This window comes from Gadus macrocephalus, chromosome 3 (assembly GCF_031168955.1).
Source record: "Gadus macrocephalus chromosome 3, ASM3116895v1".
Classification (NCBI taxonomy): Eukaryota; Metazoa; Chordata; class Actinopteri; order Gadiformes; family Gadidae; genus Gadus; species Gadus macrocephalus.
The window spans coordinates 12,540,887-12,559,515 of NC_082384.1; the positions used below are offsets into that span (position 1 = coordinate 12,540,887).

The 18,629-nt window shown below is 43.1% G+C and overlaps 2 protein-coding genes across 4 annotated transcripts; one reads left to right on the plus strand and one right to left on the minus strand.

Annotated features, from left to right (window-relative positions):
* Positions 1-1,564: 1,564 nt before the first annotated feature.
* On the minus strand, positions 1,565-4,123 carry LOC132453438 (lysozyme g-like). The gene is made up of 5 exons (XM_060046257.1): positions 4,006-4,123; positions 3,123-3,200; positions 2,784-2,992; positions 2,475-2,613; positions 1,565-2,059 (listed from the first exon to the last, which is right to left on the minus strand). Exons 1-5 carry the CDS (start codon positions 4,007-4,009, stop codon positions 1,926-1,928), a joined length of 564 nt encoding a protein of 187 aa, XP_059902240.1. The 5' UTR covers positions 4,010-4,123; the 3' UTR covers positions 1,565-1,925.
* LOC132453423 (aerolysin-like protein) lies at positions 3,475-18,551 on the plus strand. Of its 3 annotated transcripts, none has more exons than XM_060046236.1 (3): positions 3,475-3,605; positions 17,148-17,646; positions 17,973-18,551. In XM_060046236.1, the coding sequence occupies exons 2-3, from the start codon at positions 17,158-17,160 to the stop codon at positions 18,441-18,443; spliced, it is 960 nt and encodes a 319-aa protein (XP_059902219.1). In that variant the 5' UTR covers positions 3,475-3,605; positions 17,148-17,157; the 3' UTR covers positions 18,444-18,551. The 3 variants fall into 3 exon arrangements, with proteins under 3 accessions (XP_059902219.1, XP_059902216.1, XP_059902218.1); XM_060046233.1 differs by lacking the exon at positions 3,475-3,605 and adding an exon at positions 15,640-15,879; XM_060046235.1 differs by lacking the exon at positions 3,475-3,605 and adding an exon at positions 16,139-16,896.
* The last annotated feature ends 78 nt before the right edge of the window (positions 18,552-18,629 follow it).

An 18,629-nucleotide genomic window follows, 5' to 3' on the forward strand; every position in this document is an offset into this window, starting at 1 on the left:
ACATATGTGGTTCTTTAATGTATTTGCATTGTACTAATATCAGTTCATTTTCAATGGGCATAAATGTGTGTGAAACAGGTGCATCCCAATTGTTTTCCATTAGATGGCCTTTAGAAAAATGTTTTTTTGGGGGAAGTGGGGCAGTGTGCTATAGAGGTGGGCTGTGAGTGTGTCACTAATTCACGATGGGATAAATGCAGAGACCAAATTCCTTGTATGTGTGAGCATACTTGGCAAAAAAGCTGATTGTAATTCTATAGGCCCCTGTGGCACGGCCTAAGCTTTTGTCCTTAATGGCATTTTTTCCCCCTTGCATTACTTTTCATTTAATACTTTAACCTTTCTTTAATCAGGTTAGTTGCATGAGATCAAATACGTATTTTAAAAGGGAGAGCTGACTACTATGCCAATAATGAATCAAGTAGGCTTATTGAATCGAGGTAGGCTCTGAATTGTAAAAAAAATAACTCACACTTTACAATACGGGGACAATAATTATTTACCATGCAATTATTTACCATACCATGTGTATTAATGCATATTACTGCATTAAGTATTGTAAATTGAGTAGCCTACAAGTGTTTCCAAATGATTACCTACAGAATGAATTCCTGGACAGAAATTGAGTGAAGTAAGTACAAATATCCCCCAGAATATCTTGGAGATTGGCTTGAACTCTTTAATTCCCATGATGTGGTATTAATCGGAAGCAGCTTTGCCTCAATGCTCTGCTGACCAACTGCGTGTGATCAAGCTTGTTTTTAATGTTCCAACCTCTGCGTGTATAGACCAAATGTGTGTCTGTTTCTTCCTGGGTATTTCTTCTATTTCAGCAACATGGAGCGTTGCTTTAGCAGGCTTCCTGTTTTTACATCAGAACTTCCCCAAAGTTATCTATTTTTCTAATGTCAGTCTAAACAACCAAAGCCAAAAGTTGCATAGGAACGTTGCTATGATGTAACTGACAATTATGTTGCGGTTCTTTCCTTCCAACGTCATAGATGGATTGTCACTTTTCACTAGACATTCATGTTTTTGTCACCCACCCACTCATGTTTTTGTACAATAACTAATACAAATTTGGAATGTGTATAGAGAGATAGAGTCGTGGTGGTCGAGAGGGATGGGACTTACAGAAACTATTCAACACAGAAAAGAGATATCTAAAACAGCCATATTCTCAGACCGACACATCAAAATTCTGTTGTAATATTTCATATCAAGGTGATGAACTCTGGCCACAGCAAGTGGGGGCTGCTGAACCAAATATCTCCCTATCAAACACCAATGAGATGGACCTTCCTTCCATTAAACACTGTGTTCTGCTCATAAACATTGAAATAAACAAACTCATAGTAAGAGTGAAAGCCAAGTCTCATACGGTGTGTGCACCCCCCTCTCCCTCTCCCCCTCATGAAGGCTAGCTCTGGTGCTGCTGAAAGAGTCTTCATTGTGGTCATAATTCTTCTCATGAAACAGAATGTGGTAAGAGTGTGGAAACATGTGAGGACGTCCTCCCCCCACCCAGTAATGTACTCTTGATATAAAAGCCATAACTACCACGTTTTTGGAGCTTTCCGTGTATTAAGGAAGCACATACATTTTTATTTAAAACAATGGTATATCAATTTCAACACATTGGATACGAATGAAATCCATCGGTTTGTACATAAGTCACACTTATGTATTATCAGCATAATACTTCAATGTATTATGCTGATATTTTTACATATCTTAGAAAAGCCATCTTGCCAACAATTAAAAATGGCACTTTATGAAGATATTGAGTGAATTAAAAAAGGCAAACCATATTTTTTGACTATATAGCGACTATTAAACATAAACAATAATAATTAATGATAACACATGATAATTATCATTTGTTATTTAATACAGAACATTTGGGCTGCCCAAGAGGGATTCCTCTAAAACCCGTTTTTTTTGTACCACTGGGCTCTGGCAACCACATCATTGGAGTAGTCTTTTCCTGTGGTGCGTGAGTCCACACTCTCGTAAGATTCGACTCTACTGGCTCCAGTGTTGTAGGCTGCGATCGCTCCTGCAGTCAAACATAAGGACAGTGACAGTGTTTAGCCAGAATGTAGATTAGAGGCGCTGCTCATTAAATTAGACCGATCACCGGCACATTTCTGATCAATCAGGACTCTCTTCCGTGGTTGTTTTTGGGAATCTATCTTGCCTTTCAATCACAACTTAGTGTGTGAATCTGACACTTCCCAGTGGCGCGCAAAATTTGGGATGGAGGAAAAAGCGAGTTGTTTTTTTCGGTTGTTTAATTTTAAAATAATCCCCTCTTCTCGTCTGCTCTCTCTCTTTATTACTCATCAATCTACTGCAGCTTTAACCACAATTCTCAAAAAATTAAATAGTGCAGGTTTTCTGAGGTCGGAATGGGAACTTAGAATGGGAACTTAGAATGGGAACTAATAATAATTATTATTATTGAGACAAACCCTTCAGCTGCTGTTCTGTGCTCCAGCTGGGGAACTTCTTCTGGATCAGTTGAATGAAATTAACCAGGATCCCAGTGGCTTGGTCAATGTGCTCCTCACTGTTCCAAGCTCCTCTCGGTTCGTGGTATCTCTTATCAACCTGTATAGGAGTGTATCTTTTATCATTTATTTATTCCCACAAAATAAAAAAAGATTTGCCATTGGGCGTCCTGTGCATTCTGAGACTAAAGGCTTTACACTTAAATTATAGAACTTGACATGTTTGCTATAACGCTGGGGCAGCCTATAACACAAATGTAGCCCTATCACCTGCATCAGTCCAAAGCCATTATAATTGTCCCCCCAACCGGGGGGGTTAGTGTTGAAGATGACGTTCCCGGCACGGGACCCTCTGGAGATGATGGCAGCGATGACAGCTGGGTCAACATCATGCTTTTCCGCCACATTGTTAATGAAGGACTTGTATTTTTCCATCCTCCGAGCATCGGTTTGAGCCATTGTATGCGATGCCCTTACACCTTTAGGACAGATAATATGTTTACAGTAGCCTACTGTCTTCTCACTTTAAATGGGCAATACAACGTTCACGACATGACTCTCTCTTGAGTAAAAGAAATGGCTTCATCTGGTTGACCAGCAGCACCCTACCGTCGTATTCCAGTTTATCCTGTCGCGAAGTTTTGCTGGACGCTCCGGACATTTCTACCTGCATGATGTCTCCGTACCCTAGACAGGTAGTTGATGACGTTATTAATGATATTATTAATGTAAGTGTCCTTGCATGAATACGTTTTCTTTCATTAGGCTATGCACACTTAATGATCAATACTTCCATTTGTAATAAATAAATAGATATTAATTCATGTTGGGTTAAAATGTTAATATAATGTATCTTAACCCATGTGTAATGTGTAATTAGAAAGTGTTAATGTGCTGCAAGCGCACGGAACTAATGTTTTTTTACCTCGTTTCCCATACGTCAGTTTAATTGATGTAAAAGCCTGACCATGCGTGCTCTTGTTAAGTGCAGCGTTATTGTAATGTTTGCCTGAAGTTAAAGCAGACGGCCAAGAAACAAGGACCATAAATTAACCTTTAAAGAACCTCTTTTCATAACAAGCGGCCAGCGAGGTATTCTACATTTAATGCACTTTATTTCCTGTTTTATGCATGTCGTTTTCACGTGCCAATTAGTGTCATATTTCTGTGTTTTATTTCGTGCATTGGTTAATACTGTATCATTTGCTGATATGCCGTTTTGTTATGTTTATTTGTGATAGTTTTCACGGCATAAAGGCGTAAAGAGTGCCATTATAGAATGCCCGTTTTGAAAGAAACCAACCTGTGTCTGTGTTGTGACGAGAGCTACAATTAACTTATCAATCATTCGCTCGAATCAAGTTCATCTCACTAATTATTTACTAATGTCTAATGGTTTAATGTCTAAATCTGTTAAGACAATAAAACAATAAAACAAAAAAAATCTTCCGATATTTTTTTCTGAAAGAGAAGAGCATATTAGATGTCTGACCCATTTTAGCTTTAGAATTAGAATTCCTTGCAGCAGAGGTTGAGAATTCTTGGGTGTCGCCGCTTCCTTTTCGTATACGACGATTACGGAAATGTAGTTGTATTGTATCAGAGCCCGTCTACGAATTATTATATTAGACATTCTCTGATTGTATTTATAATCACAGCCTACCGTCACGCTCAGAGGGCGTGGCCACGGCCCACGGCCTCCCAAGCGAGTTCTGCCTCGGTTTTTTTCCGGTAGGCCTACAACACTTGATCAGTGTAAAAAAGACTGAGTTAAAACATTCGTTATTTTCTTCAGTAGTTTTGAAACCAATACTTTTATGCTTTTACTTAAGTAAAAAGCTTGAGTTGATTCTTCAACTTCTACAGAAGTATTTTTAAACGCTAGTAGGCCTATCTACACGTAATGAATGTGAATACTTTTGACACCTAATTTTGTCGTCCTCCATACTCCTTTCCTGGGTCGCTTTAGTACCTGAAGGATCCACACGATGGCGCCAGAAAATATTACGTTGAGCTATCTGATTTTAACGAAACTATGATGACATCAACTCATAGCATGAAATAGCATCACAAGTAAGATCTGACTCCACGTATGGCCCCCATCATGTTGTTGATCTCTAAACGGACCCCTAGCTAAACAGATTGAAGACCCCTGCTCTATAAGCTGACTCTAGGGAATTGGATCAGGAAACATTGGAAACAGTTTCATTGTAACACACAATTATACATGTAGTATGTCATAGAATAACATATGAAAATACATTGAACATCTTGCTCAACTTGTCCAAGACCACAAGACTACTGGGAGCGGCTGGTTCTGAGAGTAAACATGACCTAATTGTCCGTGTGTGTGTGTGTGTGTGTGTGTGTGTGTGTGTGTGTGTGTGTGTGTGTGTGTGTGTGTGTGTGTGTGTGTGTGTGTGTGTGTCTCTCTTTTCAGAGACTGGAAAGCAAAGAAATTTGGTCAGATTTGAGCTTTGATAAATGATCATTGATGTCATTTTTTGTTTTTTGCATTGTTATTCAAAACAACACAACTTTAAATGTATTACTGCTTTTGCAGGGATGTAGAATGATTTGAACCTTTTACTATCAAGCTTGAGACTCGACTTCCTAGCCCAAGACTTAAAAACAGCCATTTAGTAAAGAAGACATAACAGTGGTGTTTCAGATATCAATCTTCATTCATATCATGAATTTCTGTTTTTGCTGGTACAGAGTATCTGTTGCGTGCGATGGATGGCGGAATGTGCTTCTCATCGACTTCGATGGGAAAGCAACATGTCTGATCACATTCAAACATCACTCACACAATACCTTTAGGCTTCAATGTGACAATAGGCCATTTTAGTTTGCCAATAGCAAAAGCAAACACTTTTGAGGTCAATCTACTGGTGAGCATTAAGCATTTTAGGTTTAGATCTGTGTTTTCTCTATTTTTATTTGAGTATTGCAAATGAGCATAGCCAGTTAAATGGATAGACAAGACAAAGGAGACTGTATTTTATACACTGTGTGTATCCCTGATTGTCTTTTGAAACATTTCAGGGGTTTCCCCCCGTAAGTCGTTGCAGCAAGGCAGGGCAAGGCAACTTTATTTATATAGTACTTTTCATGTGTGTGTGTGTGAGTGTGTGTGTGTTTATATGTGAAGCACTTTGAGGCGGACTCAAAGTGCTTCACATATAAACATTGTCATACAATAAAATAAAATAATAGATAAGTAAAAGAAAAACATATGCAAAGTAAAATCACTATTCTATTTCCTGCTCAACTGCAGAGGCAGAAAAAACATATGGAACCAAGTACAATCATGATTTGTTAATCCAACCTAAGGCAACATTTGTACCAGTTGTCTTGACAACTGGTACAGCAAAATATTTGTTTGCTGTATGGTCTTTGCAGATGCATTGATTTAAAAGTACAACTTATTACCGCTCTATCAGCTGTTCTTTCCCAAATAATTTACCAAGAATGTGTGGCTAGGTAGGTGAGAGAAGCAAAGTGTATGCGCGAGGTGCACAAGCAACATTACGCATGCGCCCTTAAAGTAGCATCGGAACAACGCGCCACTGACTTTAACCCAGGTATTTCCTGGTTTGTGGCGCAATTGTTTTCTGAAACTGCAAAATAGCACCAGGGAACATTTGCGCCAGAACACGCCTCCTCCTTTCGCCGAAACGCCCCTTGTGGTGCAAGATCATTCCCTAATTTACCGACGCGTGGCGCAGGAGGGAAAAGAACGCTCTGCGCCAGTTGCAAACTAGCCACACGACACATGCGCCAGTGATTAAGTCGATTGCGCCGGATACAAGATAGGGCCCTACATGTTTTGGAGGTTTTTACGCCTCTGAACCGTAAATGTCCCCGGATTTTGTCTCAGAAATCTGGTTACCTTATATTATGGCCCCCATCATGTTGTTGATCTCTAAACGGACCCCTAGCTAAACAGATTGAAGACCCCTGCTCTATAAGCTGACTCTGGGGAATTTGATCAGATAACATTGGAAACAGTTTCAATGTAACACACAATTATACATGTAGTATATCATAGAATAACATATGAAAATACATTGAACATCTTGCTCAACTTGTCCAAGACCACAAGACTACTGGGAGCGGCTGGGTCTGAGAGTAAACATGACCTAATTGTCCATGTGTGTGTGTGTGTGTGTGTGTGTGTGTGTGTGTGTGTGTGTGTCTCTCTCTTCCGAGACTGGAAAGCAAAGACATTTGGTCAGATTTGAGCTTTGATAAATGATCATTGATGTCATTTTTTGTTTTTTGCATTGTTGTTCAAAACAACACAACTTGTATGTATTACTGATTTTGCAGGGATATAGAATGATTTGAACCTTTTACTATCAAGCTTGAGACTCAAATTCCAAGCCCAAGACTTAAAAACAGCCATTTAGTAAAGAAGACATAACAGTGGTGTTTCAGATATCAATCTTCATTCATATCATGAATTTCTGTTTATGCTGGTACAGAGTATCTGTTGCGTGCGACGGATGGCGTTATGTGCTTCTCATCGATTTTGATGGGAAAGCAACATGTCTGATCACATTCAAACATCACTCACACAACACCTTTAGGCTTCAATGTGACAATAGGCCATTTTAGTTTGCCAATTGCAAAAGCAAACACTTTTGAGGTCAATCTACTGGTGAGCATTAAGCATTTTAGGTTTATCTGTGTTTTCTCTATTTTTATTTGAGTATTGCAAATGAGCATAGCCAGTTAAATGGATAGACAAAGCAAAGGAGACTGTATTTTATACACTGTGTGTATCCCTGATTGTCTTTTGAAACATTTCAGGGGTTTCCCCCCGTAAGTCGTTGTAGCAGAGTAAAATCACTATTCTATTTCCTGCTCAACTGCAGAGGGAGAAAAAACATATGGAACCAAGTACAATCATGATCTTGTTAATCCAACCTAAGGCAACATTTGTCCCAGTTGTCTTGACAATGGGCATCAATTGAATCAGCTGATCATATATTACTCTGTTTCCAGAGTCCTAACCCATTCCGCATTGAATAGGCTGCTACTATGGTGCAAAATATTCTCCGCCAAACTGTTGGAATACTGGTATAGAGAGAAACGCGTCAGCAGTGGGGGGCCTTGACGGGCCCTGTCCCTTTGACATTCATAACACCTCAGAGGGTCCTGGGTTGACCAGCGAACACTCAGACAGACATCCCTCTGTAGTCAATGACATCAGTCTATTTCTCAGTTCATTAAGATAATAAGTATATGTAAGGTTAACTTTAAGCATACATTCTACAAGAATAAAAGGTAAATATTGTTACAATGGAGCCAAATGTTTAACACTATTGATATTACCTGGCCTTCCTTTGTCAAACAAATGCCTACATTCTGACAAACCCCCCGACGCCTCCTTTAGGTATAAATGGGCCCTTGGAGTGACATCTGCCCCAGCCCCTCCGATGAGACTGATGCATGACTACATGAATTTCAAACTTCAAATGGCTCAGCTCATGGCCAGATAATATGGCCTAATTCACACATGGAATGGCGTTTTCTTCCACAACTTCAGAAACACTGAGTCCTCAAATAAAATCTTGGCAAAGTAAACTTAACACACGTACGATATGCGGTAGCTGGGGTTATATTTAATGATATACGCGGAGATAGAAACTGCATACGGCCCTTCCTCGCAGCATGCAGCTGCAGTAGCTATCGAGCTGAGACAGTGTGTCCGCAAACCGGGTGAGGCTTTCCATGTTTTGCGAGATGACATCTACGGGAGAGTGTCAGTAGCCTACAGCAACAGGGCTGATGCTGAACAGGACGCCTTAGGAGTTGAAGTCTTTACTAATTAACTAAGGAATTAAAGACGGCTACAGCGCCCCCATCAGCCATCTTTAAACCTGCGTCTTCCAGCCACAGTCACACACCATATAGAGGTAAAAGCCCCAGAGACATTAAATGGGATGAGATTCGGTGTCACAACTGTTCAGGCTTGGGTCACATGAAGAGAAATTGCCCCTCACCAAGAAATGCAACTAGGGCTCTAACTTCAACCATGTCCCCTCAAAGCTACACTGTTGCCCCAGGCAACAGTGCCGTAACCATTAAAAAGCCGGTAGAGGTTCTGCAGCCTACAAACGCGGTTGCCCACAACCAGCCTGAACAGACTGTCAGCAGCCGCCCTCCGGTCCCCCTACACCTACAGGAGCTCTATGACCAGAGCACTACTGAGCTTAACCAAGAGGAGCAGCTGCGGCTAGCTCAGCTGCTGTGCACCTATGAGAATGTGTTCTCCACAGGACCCACTGACCTCGGCAGGACCAGCCTGGTTCAGCATGACATCGTAACCATGCCAAGCCTCCCAGTCAAGCAACCACCACGCCGGATGGCGTTGGAGAAACAACAGGCTGCTGACCAACAGATACAACAGAGCCTGGGGGCGGGGCTGGCCCGCCGCAGCAACAGCAGTTGGGCATCTCCCATAGTGATGGTAAAGAAAAAAGATGGGACGTACCGCCTCTGCATAGACTATAGAGGCCTGAATGACTGCACGATCAAAGATGCATATCCTCTGCCCCGCATCCAGGACACGCTGGACACCCTCTCTGACGCCAAGTGGTTCAGCACCCTTGACCTCGCGGCCGGCTACTGGCAAGTCGAACTGACCCCAAGAGCACGCAAAGCAGCAGCATTCTGCACCAAAAGTGGACTGTTTGAATGGAATGTCATGCCATTTGGACTGTGTAATGCCCCGGCGACATTCCAGTGCTTGATGGACCGGGTGCTGTCCGGCATGCAGTGGGAGACCTGCCTGGTGTACCTGGACGACATCATCGTTTTGGGCAGCGACGTTCCGCAGATGCTGCAGCGGCTGGGCCAGGTTTTCAGTCGTCTCGACCAGGCTAAATTGAAGCTAAAACCATCTAAGTGCTGCCTCTTCCGCCGCCAAGTAGCCTACCTGGGGCACATCGTTTCAGAGAGAGGTGTGGCCACTGACCCCAACAAAGTCCAGAAAGTGCAGGACTGGCCAACACCGACATCAATCCAAGATGTCCGTCGCTTTGTGAGCCTTGCATCTTACTATCGGCGGTTCGTTAAAGACTTTGCTTCCATTGCAGAACCTCTCCATGCCCTGACCAAGAAACATGCCCAGTTTCGCTGGTCTGAGGTTTGCCAGGCGGCATTTAATGAACTTAAAGGCTTGCTAACGACCGCGCCAATCCTGGGCTACCCACTCGACCAAGGCAACATGATACTAGACACAGACGCCAGCGACGTCGGTATCGGCGCTGTTCTCTCGCAGGTTCAGCAGGGTGTGGAACGTGTGCTAGCCTATGGAAGCCGCAAGCTGTCCACAACTGAACAGAATTACTGTACCACACGGCGAGAACTGCTAGCCGTGGTCGACTTCACGTCACACTTTCGCCAGTATCTCCTAGGGCGGCGCTTCACGGTGCGCACCGACCACAGCAGCCTTCGGTGGCTAACAAGGATGAAGGAGCTTGAGGGACAGCTCGCCAGGTGGCTCGAGAGACTTGGCGAATACAACTTCGAGATCATCCATCGCCCTGGCCAGCTTCACGGCAACGCAGACAGCCTCTCCCGGAGACCCTGCCGTCAGTCCTGTCCTTGTAAGCTCCCCAGCCCATCTCCTCCTCAGTTGAACATCAGTCACCAGGCTGTGCAGTGCAATTTGGACTCTGACATCAACCAGGCGATGCTGAGTCCAGTGGGGGTAGAGAGACACCCAGCTCCCGCAGAAGCAAGTCTAGTGGGGGTAGACAAGGCCCTGCCAGCTGACTCTTAACAACTTAAAGTCCCCCGAGAAAATATACCTGACTAAGTCAAAAGAAAATGAACTGTTTGGTGGTTGGTCCCTGGAGGAGCTGCGACAAGCCCAGGAAGACGACGCAGACATTGCACCCATCAGAACCTGGTTGGAAACCAGCGGAGAGCGTCCTGCATGGGTAACAGTCTCACCATGCAGCCCAGCCACAAAGACATATTGGAGCCAGTGGAAATGCCTCTACATCAGAGACGGAGTGCTAGTTAGACGCTTCTACTGCCTGGACGATACCCAATTATATCCACAAGTAGTGCTTCCCCGCACCTTCCGGCCAGACATCATGAGGCAGATGCATGAGGGAGAAGTTGGCAGACATTTTGGTGTAGAGCGCACGATAGCTTGGCTGCAAACCCGATACTTCTGGTACAGAATGAGGGAGGACGTCGCCCTGTGGTGTAACAACTGCACCAGCTGCGCATCAAAAGCCAGGCCATGGAAGACACCACAAGCCCCCATGGGCACTGTTCGAGTCCGAGCGCCTATGGAGCGCATCGCTTTGGATATTATGGGGCCACTGAATGAGACTGAACGCCACAAAAGATATGTGCTGGTAATACAGGACTATTTTACAAAATGGGTCGAAGGTTTTCCCCTACCTAACGAACAAGCTTAACTGTGGCTGAAGTGCTCGCCTCCGAGTGGGTGTGTCGCTATGGAGCCCCGCAGACACTGCACAGCGACCAAGGCCGGAACTTCGAGTCTGAGGTGTTCCAGGAAATGTGCAAGCTGTTCGGGATCGACGAAACACACACCACACCTTTCCGTCCTCAGTCCGATGGGCAAGTTGAAAGGTTCAATGCCACTCTGCAAAAGATCCTGGCCGCGACAGCCGAACGTTGCCACTGGGATTGGGACCTCATGATTCCCTACGCTGTCATGGCCTACAGAGCAACAAAGCACAGTTCAACTGGTTTCACCCCGAACTACATGATGTTTGGCCGGGAAGTGAGTGAGCCAGTAGACCTTGTATCCGGCCTGCCGCCGGACCCTGAACCAGCTCCCTCAGCCCCTGAGTATGTCCAGCACCTTCGAGAGCGACTGGAGCTGGCGCACCAAATCACCAGAGATGCTCTCGGAGAGTCTGTGGAACGTGCAAAGAGACAATATGACAAGAACTGTTGCCGCACACATTACAACGTTGGTGATGCTGTGTGGTACCTCATCAAAGGAACAAAAAAATTCAAGAACAGAGTGAGGAAGTTCCTCCCATCTTACGAAGGGCCATTCTTCGTTCTGGGTCAGTTGGACGACCTGGTTTATCGAATCCAGAAAGGGCCAAAGACTAAAGTAAAGGTGGGTCACCAATATCAGCTAAAGCCTTATCGCTGCTGGGACCCACTGGACAATACTTGGGCCCTGGAGCAAGCCCAGAGCTGGACACCAATGGAGGTGTCACCCCCAGACGACGTAGATCCTGCTGACACTCTACTGGGTCTGCCCCAGCTCTTCTCCAACACTGATGACAGCTCCAGCTTTCCCTCATCAGATCCAGCTGTGGACATCCCTGTAGCTGCTGCTTCTCACCTTGACTCCGTTCCTGTGGAGTTAAAGGACAGTGGGGGTTGTGCGGCGGTGCAGCAGCCTCAGAGCCCTCGTTCTCAAAGGCCCCAGCGCAGGCGTAGACCACCGACTCAGTTTGGTGAGTGGGTGGCTCACTGAGCGCCCGGCTCACTGAGCGCCCGTGTTCATGGGCAGTTCCAGGACTTTAAGGGCAATGTTTACAATGTTTAAAAACAATAATAAGTTGTGTCGTGGAAATATCAATCATAACTATAAATATACAATCACATACAAATTATATTAACCTTGTTTATATAATTATTACATTAGAAGGAACTGTATACATTCTCCCTGTAACTTAAAGGCACCCAGTGCAACTTTCGAGGCTTAAAAATAAACATTCAATTTCTAGTCTTTTTTACACGTAGTAAGTTTCAATAACTCCATACCATTACATACCGACATTCAAGGAGCAAAGATGAGACGTCGTTGTGTGGTGAGAACTGATAGAAAATCGTAAACAACAACTTACTACGTGTAAAAAAGACTAGAAATTGAATGTTTATTTTTCATTGAATGTTTACATAATGTTGCACTGGGTGCCTTTAAAACAAATCCCTTCCTCTCTTAAACTGAGAGAGGTTAAGTTAATTCGTATTCAAGTTCCCACTGGAGCCAGTAAGTCTGGTTTTGTGACCAGGCCAATCGACTGACTTCTTTGTTGTGTAAACTCATTTAGAGCCAAACCTGCAGACATGTCCAATACCCACCCATTGTTAGGGCATTGACTTTTGCCCAAAAATCGTATTCGAAGTTCGTTTGTTTATTAATATTAATATTCGAATATATTCAAATATTTATTAATAATATTTTGACCATTAAATGCCTTCAGTAAGACCTGGGCTGAATCCCAATACTTAGTACATACTATTTCTGTTCAGGGTCTACTGAACAGAAGCGTTCTACGCATAGCTGAAGACCGTACTACACTGTCAAGTGTAGTACGGTCTACAGCAATGCGTAGAACGCTTCTGAACGCTTCCGAACACCGCCGAAACTCCACCGGATGTTTGGAGATGACGTATCTCCCCTCAGATGCCGGCAAAACTACCTTGATAAGTTACCTGTTTTCCGTCTTGTCATCGTTGCTATAAAATTAAAAATGTCTCTTTTTACTTAATGACTTACTTTACTTTTTTACTCTTTTTAATGACTATTTTTTCGCCGCTTTCTACAACGTCTTTCTAAGCCGCTGTTGGTAGTGTCGGGTCAGCCATCACTTCTTCGTTCGTTACCAGACTCCGGTTGCTTTGTGGGATAGCGTAGTGACCTACCGTTGTATACTGTGGCGGTAGTACCAATGGGTAGTACGCATTCTTTAACGTTTTCCGTACTACACAATGCGTACTGAGCATTCGGACGCGCTATATTTGTGGCGTACTACAAAATGCATACTATAAGTATGAGTATTCGGATTCAGCCCTGGATTGGGTTTTGCGAGGTTTGTTTACCGGCGTTGCTATGGTTACCGGTCTTGCGTGTTCCAACGGTTTATTGGGTTTCTGATTAATCGCTGTCTAATCAATACTTCATTCACTGCCTCTTCCGTGGTCATTACAATATTATGAATAGACTGCGTCGGGTTCTCCGACGTCTCTCCCTCTTGGCCTGCCCATAACAGGTTCGAATATTAAGGGCTGCCTAATATTCATTCGAATTTTGATTTATTTTTTGATATTCGAATTATATTCGAATTACGAAGTTCGAAGTCAAAGCCCTACCCATTGTATTACAAATTTACTTGGCCTAAGGTCACTCCCACTCCCTTCCCACAATGAAAATGTTCCCTATAAGAATCTTGTGAATCTATTGTCTCGTCGAATGTATTCTTGGTAAACTTTGCTGCCAGTACTTTTCCCATGATCATGCCTTAAGATTAAATCAAATATTTCGCTGTCCGACGTGTCCGTGAGAGAACTTTCTCTTCATCAAGTTGCTTATTGCTTATGTTTTGTATTTCTCTTGGTAAAGAATATATATATATATATATGTTTGATACAAAGTCAACTGTTATAGGCTCTTCCAGCTAATTGTTATTTTCTATACTTAAAAAAAATAAAGAAAAACTTGACGTAATGCTTGTTGTATGCACTATGGGGTAAACTGCATTTGGTTCTGCAGGTTTGCATTTTTCTGTTAATATTTTGAGTAATTACAGAGAACTACTATTATCCTTAAAGGCACTGTCACGTTAAAATTGTACCGGGGGCGAAAATTGTACCGGCCTACGTCATCGTTTGTTTACATCCTGACAACCTGCCCGGCAACAGACGACGCGATGCAGAAAACATGTTTCCAAACGACGAAATAACATAATACAGATAGCGGATCGCTATCTGTATTATGATAGATAGCGATAACACTTGTTTTTACTTTATATTTGTATTGTATTTAATTGTTTAATCGAAACAATAAAAAAATTTGCCCGCGAAACAGGCGATCGCGTCAAATGACAAATGTTTTGCCCGCGAAACGGGCGATCGCGTCAAATGACGTAGGAGGGTTCTTGAAACATAATACAGATAACGGATCGCTAGATAACACTTGTTTTTACTTTATATTTGTATTGTATTGAATTGTTTAATCGAATTTAGCTAGTAAACTGAGTGTTTTAAGCAGGTTTCATAGTCTAGAATGTTCAAGAACCTTCCTACGTGATTTGACGCGTCATTTGACGCGATCGCCCGTTTTGCGGGCACATTTTTTTATTGTTTCGATTAAACAATTAAAAACAATACAAATATAAAGTAAAAACAAGTGTTATCGCTATCTATTATAATACAGATAGCGATCCGCTATCTGTATTATGTTATTTCGTCGTTTGGAAACATGTTTTCTGCATCGCGTCGTCTGTTGCCGGGCAGGTTGTCAGGATGTAAACAAACGATGACGTAGGCCGGTACAATTTTCGCCCCCGGTACAATTTTAACGTGACAGCACCCAGTGCAACTTTCGAGGCTTAAAAATAAACATTCAATTTCTAGTCTTTTTTACACGTAGTAAGTTTCAATAACTCCATACCATTACATACCGACATTTAAGCAGCAAAGATGAGACGTCGTTGTGTGGTGAGAACTGATACAAAATCGATAACAACAACAATGCCGCCATTTTCTTTATTTTTTGTAACCTACAATAAATAAAGCAGGCTTCCAGTCAATGGAAAAATGGCTTCTCCCCACCGGCGATTGTTGTTGTTTACGATTTTCTATCAGTTCTCACCACACAACGACGTCTCATCTTTGCTCCTTGAATGTCGATATGTAATGGTATGGAGTTATTGAAACTTACTACGTGTAAAAAAGACTAGAAATGGAATGTTTATTTTTCATTGAATGTTTACATAAAGTTGCACTGGGTGCCTTTAAAATGCTAATTATATCTTCTACTCGTAGTCTGAACGATGGGTATTGTAATGCCTTTTCAGAATTTGTTCTGCCAACTGTTATATGTGCACTAAACGCAACACACTGTTCAATTCTTGCCTTTGCATTACAAGCTACACTTTATCGTCATTCCTCTTAAATCGACGCCTACTAGTTATACTGCACCCTTTGAACTAGATTGAATGTGTATGGGGGCTGTATATCTGTATGGACATGTTGGTGAATTATTGTGCTGGAGGGAAAAATCTGTTTTGATTGTCATCCAGAGTGGGGGTGGCGTTACGAGAGTGGCGTATGTGTGTGAGCGAGAATGTCTGTGTGTGGATCTTGTTCCACCTTTGCGGTGCCAAAAACTGTGCCAATTAAACTGTTAACTGGCAGACAACTTGTCTTAACTTCACTCTACTTTTCTCACCGAACATCTGGTTGTTCACTGCAGTGTTGTGTGGGCAGAGGGGCGTGGTTAGGGTCGGCTATAAGAGAAGACTCACAAAGAGCTCTCTACAGTGAGGTCAGATCCATACTGACGATTCCATTAGGTCCTGGAAAGGGAAGAAAGACCAGAGCGGAGCAACCAGCACAGGTAAGGAGGATCCAGGGTGGTCTAACCGGGATCTATGGGATTTTGATTTCTGGGTAATCCTGACGGTATTTCTCACTAGTTTCTGAATTTCTATGAACTAAAGAATCAATCAATTAATGGAGAAAATAATCTGCAGAATAATCCGTAAGGAAAATAATCGTTGCAGTTTGAAACAAAATAGTTCAGAATGAACTCCGCCTCAACCAACTACCAACCAACAACAGTAAAATCCTGCATTTAATTTACTGTAATTCTTGCTTGCGTTTTTTTGCAGTGATACAGAGGCAGGTGCAGTCAACTCCAACTACACAACAATAACAGCTCTTACATCGTACCTCTTAAAGGGGAACAGTCATGCTCGCTGGCTTCTAATATAAGTAAATTCTGCTTCATATGATGCCCGTAGCCAGCTCTGAGGTCGCCGAGGTCCAGAACCGTGGAATTATTTTTAGAGCAAGTAATTAAACTGGATGGCCTACCTGTCCGTCTACCTACCTCAGAGTGCACTCATTGCGCATGACCGGAATCAACCCACACATTACTAATCCCCATTAGCTATATTGTACCCTGCAGGTCGGGAATTTCGTGTTTTTAGGGGCAAGGCCACTTGGGCTGCAGCGGGGCAATTTTGTAGGGCACAAAAGGCCACATGCCGGGGCAGCAAGGCCATACGTTAAATAACATGATTTTGATTTCACTTGGTTGCGACGTTAAAAGTTTGTGAGTGCTTGCGTGTGTTTGTATGTGGGACTCACTCAGTGACAGTGAGTCAGAGGCTGCGAGCGCACAGCTCTGGCTGGCCGGACAGCGTAGCAAGGAACTTTTATAAACACAATATTGTTATCCTGCAGTAATCATCCCCGGCAGCCCCAAAACGTTAACGATCCACCGGAAATTCTACCGATTACGACGCGCGCACACACACACACACACACACACACACACACACACACACACACACACACACACACACTGTGTGTGTGCGCGTTATTCAATGGCCTGGTAATGTTTATACATGTACGGTAATATTCATACTATGTGTTAGCATAGGAAATGGCATAGTGCTGACGCCAACCCTTTTAATTTTTGTATTTTATATATAAACACCGCCAGCTTTGGTTGTCCATAATTTTCGCCCTTGGATCTTGTCCTTTGATTTCCTTTTACAGCTCCAAATGTCTGAATCTTTTGTCGAGCATTTGGAGGATACATGAATTACATGAATATACATGAAAATACATGAACATTAATGCACATTTCTTTTCAAGGTTATTAAACATGGCATCGGCGACTACACTGCAACTCATCGGTGGACGGGGAGGCCATGAGTTTGATTTCACTGGCCGTGACAATGGTGCCACCCTCAAGAAGATTGGAGTGGAAGTGGGAGGCTGGCAGATTAAAGCGTTGCGGGCAGAACTGACCGACGGGCGTGTGCAGACCTTTGGAAAGGGTAACAGTTTCCGTGAGTTTACGTTCAAACCTGACGAGAGCATCACCAAGCTGTCCCTGTGGGGGAACGGTGCCGGATCACGTCTGGGTGCTATCAAGTTCAAGACGAGTTCTGGAAACACGTTCTTCGAGAAAATGAGTGATTGGGGACTGAAGACCGAGTACTCTATCGATGTGGGGTCTGGAGTCTGCCTGGGGTTGCAGGGGCAGGCTGGCTCAGACATCGACTGTTTGGGATTCCTCTTCATCAATGCTATCAAGTCGTCAGTGCTAACCGACATGACCTATCCCACCCTGGCCCTGTACACACCCAAGGTGAGTGCTGCTATGTGTGGAAGACCTGAGTCTGAATATGGCAGGCTAAGTGGGTCAATACATTTCAATTAACAAGAGTTTCTTTATTAACTCCGAAAAGCAATTGAAAGATAAGGGGTTGACAGTTATGTATTTTGTTTAATTTCATTAGGTCAATAAAATAGTGTCAGCACTTAAATCTTTTGAATTTCTCCCCTGGGAGATTAATAAAGTGTTAAAGTCTAAATGTTAGACTAAATAAATGAGTTGATATTTTCTGTACTGGTTATTAAGTATTATTTTGTGTGTTGCCTGAACAATATGCATTTTTTTTTGTGTGTTTGTAGATCAACAAAGAATACATCAAGGCTGTGTCTTATCACAACGACACTACTGAGGCTCAAGAGCATAAACTGGCGTACAGCAGATCTGTGACCAAGTCTACCACCTGGAGCAACACGGTTAAGATTGAGGGCACCGTCAGCATGAGTGTTACGGCAGGGATCCCGGAAGTGGTGGAGGTGTCTGGTGGGTATAGCGTGACCGCGGGAGCGGAGCACTCCTCCTCCATGACCTCCTCCGAGACCATAACCGAATCAGATGAGATCAATGTTACGGTCCCGGCAGGAAAGACCATTTCAGTTGACGTGTCAGTGGGACGAGCAGTCATCGACCTCCCCTACTCGGCCACAGTGAAGATCAGATGCATGAATGGCAGCGAGCTGAACTTCAAATCCACCGGCAACTACAATGGTGTGGCTTACACTGCAGTCAATGTTAATGCCGTTGAGTCTGATAAAGTTATGAATGCTGAATAAGATGCATCAATATCTTACTGTGCAGTTTTAATATTGATTGCCTAACATTGGTTTGATTGCCAATGCAGAGTGACTGTCGCAGATAAATAAATCATCACCATAAACCTGCTTGTGGTTCCATGTCCATCCTCAGAGCTTCTAAAACAATATGAAAATCTGTCTGTCTAGCTGATCCCATTATTTAAC

Coding starts and splice junctions, on each gene's coding strand:
- LOC132453438 (XM_060046257.1), bottom strand. Junction 2,993..3,122: donor GGATAAACTGGAATACGACG/GTAGGGTGCTGC, acceptor TCTGTCCTAAAG/GTGTAAGGGCATCGCATACA. Junction 2,060..2,474: donor CACAGAACAGCAGCTGAAGG/GTTTGTCTCAAT, acceptor GTTTGACTGCAG/GAGCGATCGCAGCCTACAAC.
- LOC132453423 (XM_060046235.1), top strand. Junction 17,647..17,972: donor TGGCCCTGTACACACCCAAG/GTGAGTGCTGCT, acceptor GTGTGTTTGTAG/ATCAACAAAGAATACATCAA.